This window comes from Gloeophyllum trabeum, assembly GCF_000344685.1.
Source record: "Gloeophyllum trabeum ATCC 11539 unplaced genomic scaffold GLOTRscaffold_00102, whole genome shotgun sequence".
Classification (NCBI taxonomy): domain Eukaryota; kingdom Fungi; phylum Basidiomycota; class Agaricomycetes; order Gloeophyllales; family Gloeophyllaceae; genus Gloeophyllum; species Gloeophyllum trabeum.
In genome coordinates, this window is record NW_006920511.1 from 1 (window position 1) to 4,839 (window position 4,839).

Consider the following 4,839-nt stretch of genomic DNA (forward strand, 5'->3'; position numbering starts at 1 on the left):
TCTCCAGGGCTTTGGCGCTGAGCTTGACCCTCGGAGGCCGGCTAGCCCGAGGCTGCTGTGCTCCAGGACATGGGGTGGTGCCGTAAAGCCTTGTGTGTCCACTGCCCATAACAGGTGAAATGGTGACGGGATGGGAAGATGATGGTGATGAGGGAAAAGAATCGTCAGTTTATGGCATCCCGTGAACTGAGTGCACATACAGCAGCAAACAAAGATGTAAACAGACGCCCCATACGCGTCGCGACACGGTGCACGTGACCTGAGAAAGGCGCATAGAAGTACTTGTGGTATCCTGGAGTTATACAGATTTCTATTCTACATTTTGAAGTGCAAACAAAAAGACAAGCAGACTCGTCTCAATAAGAATGATAACAACCAACGTCGACATGCAGCCTGAGCGTCTAATCCCTGCTTCCGAGACCTGTCAGAGAAAGTCAGAGAAGTGATTCATCTCTGTGTATTGAACTTTATCTGGCACGTACCTTGTAGTGCCTTTTCAAGTCTCCGCATATGTCGGATAACATGGCCTGAGCAAGGCTATGAGCGTCGCTCTCCGACAAATCCCATCCATCACGCAGAATAGCCTCTTTCCAGCGAGAGCTGCGTACAGAGCAGGGAATTTCATGGAGCTTTGGGATGAGGTTGTCGTCCAGATGCAGCTGGTCGATGACTGCATCTGTGTGAGAACCAATGCTGATAATCGGGACCCGAGACGTGATATGTGAAGAGTTGTCGTTCGCAGCACCCCACGTCTGATTGACCACAGGTTTCCTGTCCAGGCTTGGTTCTGCTGCTGCCGGTGCTAGAAATGGACGTATGTACTCCTCTGCTTCCTCTAGACTTCCACATGACAGCCATTTCTCGATAACTTCATCTGGTAACCTATCACGCTGATTGGCGGGATCCTACAGCATATAGCGACACGGCAGTTGTGAGCTTGTTCAAATTCTCAGACGGCATTGGCAGCATGAACATACCTCAGAGCTCTCTGTCCCATCTTCCGTCACTTGACTGTCATCGCCTGAATCGAACTCCTCAAGTTCTAGTTGAACTGGCTCGATATTCGAACGCTCACAACGCTCTGCAAAGCGCCGGAAGTGCGGTAATGCAATATCCTCGACAAATATCCGCTTTATACGGTCCACGACGTTGACGATGTCAAAGGCCTCCGATACCTCCCGCGCCGGTAAGTACAATTGCAGCGGAACCATGGGTCCGCATGAGCGATCGGAATCGGTAGGGATTGCAGCACCGCGTGTTCTGAGAACAAACGTGAATCCGCCATCACTGCGGTCCATGTATGCACACTGGTGGTGTTAGACAACTCTGGAACAGGCGATGCGACTCCCACGTACCAAATCCCGAACCATGTTCATGGTCTTCCCGATTGTTTCATACTGTCTATCCTCCTCAGGGCTGGGCCCCGGCACGATGTAGTCTTCATGAAGGCCCCCATTCCCCAGGAGATCAAAGTCCCTGTTGTCAGTGCTAGTCCCTGACAACTTGATGGCACGGAATCCAGTCATAGCGAGAGGTGCGTTTGGGATGTATCGGATATAAAACAGCTTGTTCTGCCGTTCTTTAGCGATCCGCATTTGCAGTCCATCATCTGCCAGATCTGACGTCGAGAGAGCAGCCATGACAAGAGTTAATGGACAATGTACAGGGAAGGTGGCGGATGCGTGAGCAGTGGCGCTTGCAAGCGGTTGCAGTCTGTTCGGACACGTCCGAAATGGCGTGTATACAGTCAGAGGCTCAGAGCTGCGTAACCCAATTTCCTGCTTTAATTCACTGAAATATCTTCAATACTGTACTGCGAGTGGATACTCAGGCTGAATATAGTTTGATCTATGTAATCTACATGGTACTCTTTAACTTATCTGCAGAACGAAATCTACAAGCCCTTCTAAATCCTCTGAAGCATCCTCTTCCGCCGCTATTGCATCTGAACTGTGAGAGTCGTCCTCACCACTCATAGTGGCTTCCGTTACCTCCACAGGGTCACCCCTTGCAGTGTGTATGCCTGCGCGTCTCCCGATACCGCGGATTCCGGAAAAGCCAGACCAAGCCTCTACACGGTCAAGGCGTTGCGAATGAATCTTGTTGACAGCGAGCCGTAAGTGCCACCGTTTCATAAGTTCTGTAGCGAGGGGGAGGTCATCGCGAGTGAGGCGTCCCAAGGTCTCAGCGACGTGAGACTGCTCGTCGTGTATTGCCGTACGCAGGCGCCGTATTTCGACATTGAGTCTCGCGATCTCCTCTTGAGCACGTTGGAGCTCAAGGTATTTGACCGTAGCTTCTCGTACAGCTGGCTGAGCCCAGCGGTAGTCCCGTATATCTTCGCGAGATAAGTGTAGTAGGTCGAATTCGGCAATGAATGTATAATCAACGATCTGCTTCCATGTGAGGGTCGGTCGCGGCGGATTCAACTGCGCAGCTTGCATATTGTAGTGCTGGAGAGCGCGTTTGATCGTGTCGGAACGGCGCTGTAAAGCCTTCGTTATCTGAGTCCGAAGCTTATAGCCTAGAGCTCGATATCATCAGATGCTAGAATATAGATTAGCTACAGTCGACGCACCGGTACCGGACATATTCAGTTTCGTAAGCTCAAATAGTCGTTGCACAACAAGGCGCTCGAGCGCGTCGAGTGCTTTGCGGTAGTTTCGTTCTGCGACCTTTGCTTTCGCAGTGATATATTGCGACGAGGATTCCTCCCATCGCTGTTCGATACCGAGCTGCCTCTCCAGCTGTAATACGGTTGTCTCAGCACTTTCCCACTTCTTTTGACACAGTGAAACCGTCTTGATTGTGTCTAGCAATTTGGCACGCATATCATCACCTGCGGGGATGCTCTGCAGCCGATTAAGTTGGCCGCGTGCCTCGTTGAGTGACATACTACTTGCAAATAAACAAAATCCTGTATACAAACATAGCAGATTAGCGCACCTAAGCTTCGCCGCGTTATCTAGCGCCTCCAGGTATTCAAAGCGCAGGGCTTCTTCCGGCGGCTCTTTCTTTAGGTTGCTGAGGTAAAGACGCTCCTGTCGCAAGAAGCCTTCAAATTCACTGTCATCGTCAATTCCGAGTCCTGCCTTCAAAGCGCTCAGTTCTTCCATGCGTTCTCCGACTATCTTCAAAGCCTCGCGATAATGATTTGCAAGCAAGGTCGCTGAGAGAAACTTTTTGTGACAATTGAAAGAAAAATGACAGGACTAGCTCACATAGATTAGCATACTTGTCAGCATCCCAAAAGGCGAAATGTTCCTCGACTGCCTGATGCCTGTGAAACTTGGATGCATGCCTTGTTCCCGGGGCTAGAGCATTTGATGAAGAGAAAACCCTCTCACACCCCTCAAGATCAGCACGTCCTATACCTGGTACATACAAGGGATGCCAGCCTAGCTGGCATCCACGATTGTGGGCATGACCATGAAACGACCCGACAACCATACGGAGGCGCAGATCCTTCACTTTGGGGGATAGACTGCTCTTCGCAAGAGTCTTCTCGAACGCGCAACCAATATCGAAGCCGCATGCAATGTCTGATCCGTGGACATCCAGGATCTTATTGACTGTCGCAAGGGGGTATTTAGCACTGTAGTATGTAATTGTGAGTTGTCTATCAAATGGAAGGAGATGGGAGAACTTACAGCTCGCCGCTCCGAATCATGTCGCATATCAGGAGGACAGTTCCATGTCGGCATGCAGCCAAAAATATGCCAGACTCGTCAAAAAGTGCAAACATTTTCTTGCGCTGTTCGGGTCCCGCATTTCGCCAGCGGTCTATACAGGTTGACACGGGGTCTGTTTCAGGAAGATCTTCCCAATCGTCGTCATAATCTTCATCGTCTTCTGCACCTGATTTAGCCTTGCGCCGACCACTTCCCTACGACAGGTCATAGCCGAATCTTAGCTTTGGCATTGGGCAAGAGGCACACCTTAACTTCATCTTTGAATTTATCGACCTCCTCAGGCGATAACCAGTAGTCCGTCCTTGGACCGCGCGAGTCTAAGCGTTCGGGATATTTACGTATTACATTGGCATCAGTCCTCTTGAGTGAATTATTACCATCCATTTGACATAGGAAGGAAAACTTTAATGGTGTTTCATCCTCGAGCTTGTAGAAACACGCCGGACAGGCATTCTTGAGCCGCCAGTCTGGCTCATCGTGCCCTAATGCGTGCTCTAGTCTATTATGTACCCGGTGCAGCACCTCGAGATATACGTCATATGCAATGCTATACTGGTCGGCAAGATACCGGTGGTATGGAACCTCAAAGCACACACATGAATGTACTCAACATCAGAACATAGAATAACCACTTACATTATGAAGGTGACACAGTTTCCGAACTTCGGCTTGGATACTTAGTCGGGGGCATACACGGTGAGACTGGCGGTAGACGGCAAGTGATCGGATAGATATTGCAACAGATGGGTGAAGGGGAGAGCAGCCGATGAAACCTTGCCGCACCAACGCGGCATTCGGGAATGTGTCCGTCGGCGAGACCGTGAACATCCGTTGTTTGCGGTCTGCCAGCAAGCACGTATTAGATATATGTTTCAACCCGGACAGCAGTGACTATTGACTTACAGAAAACATCGACCGCCTCGATAATTAGTGAGCCGTGGTCAGACTCGTCCGACTGCGTGCCGCCGTCCTGCATATCGTCGGTCTCGTGCATGCGGTATTCCAAGTACGCGTCGACGAGGTCTTCATACTGCATTCTCCACTCGGAGTTGCGGGTCTCAACGCGCCGGGTTCGGTCCCGGTCATCCAGACGTCGGCTTTGTAGGACTTGTCAGCAGGCACGACGAAGACATGACATGAATACTCA

The 4,839-nt window shown here is 50.5% G+C and overlaps 2 protein-coding genes across 2 annotated transcripts; both read right to left on the reverse strand.

Moving 5' to 3' along the window:
• Positions 1–291: 291 nt before the first annotated feature.
• GLOTRDRAFT_141640 (uncharacterized protein) lies at positions 292–1,640 on the reverse strand (the record flags this gene model as incomplete). Its single annotated transcript, XM_007873324.1, has 4 exons — positions 292–421; positions 483–905; positions 978–1,307; positions 1,356–1,640. 4 exons carry the CDS (start codon positions 1,638–1,640, stop codon positions 311–313), a joined length of 1,149 nt encoding a protein of 382 aa, XP_007871515.1. The 3' UTR covers positions 292–310.
• A 408-nt stretch (positions 1,641–2,048) lies between these two features.
• On the reverse strand, positions 2,049–4,484 carry GLOTRDRAFT_21641 (uncharacterized protein; the record flags this gene model as incomplete). The annotated part of the gene is made up of 7 exons (XM_007873325.1): positions 2,049–2,495; positions 2,568–2,747; positions 2,799–3,169; positions 3,222–3,595; positions 3,651–3,868; positions 3,939–4,274; positions 4,329–4,484. Coding segments are annotated over 7 exons (2,082 nt in total), but the record flags the coding sequence as incomplete, so codon positions are not given.
• Between the last annotated feature and the right edge of the window lie 355 nt (positions 4,485–4,839).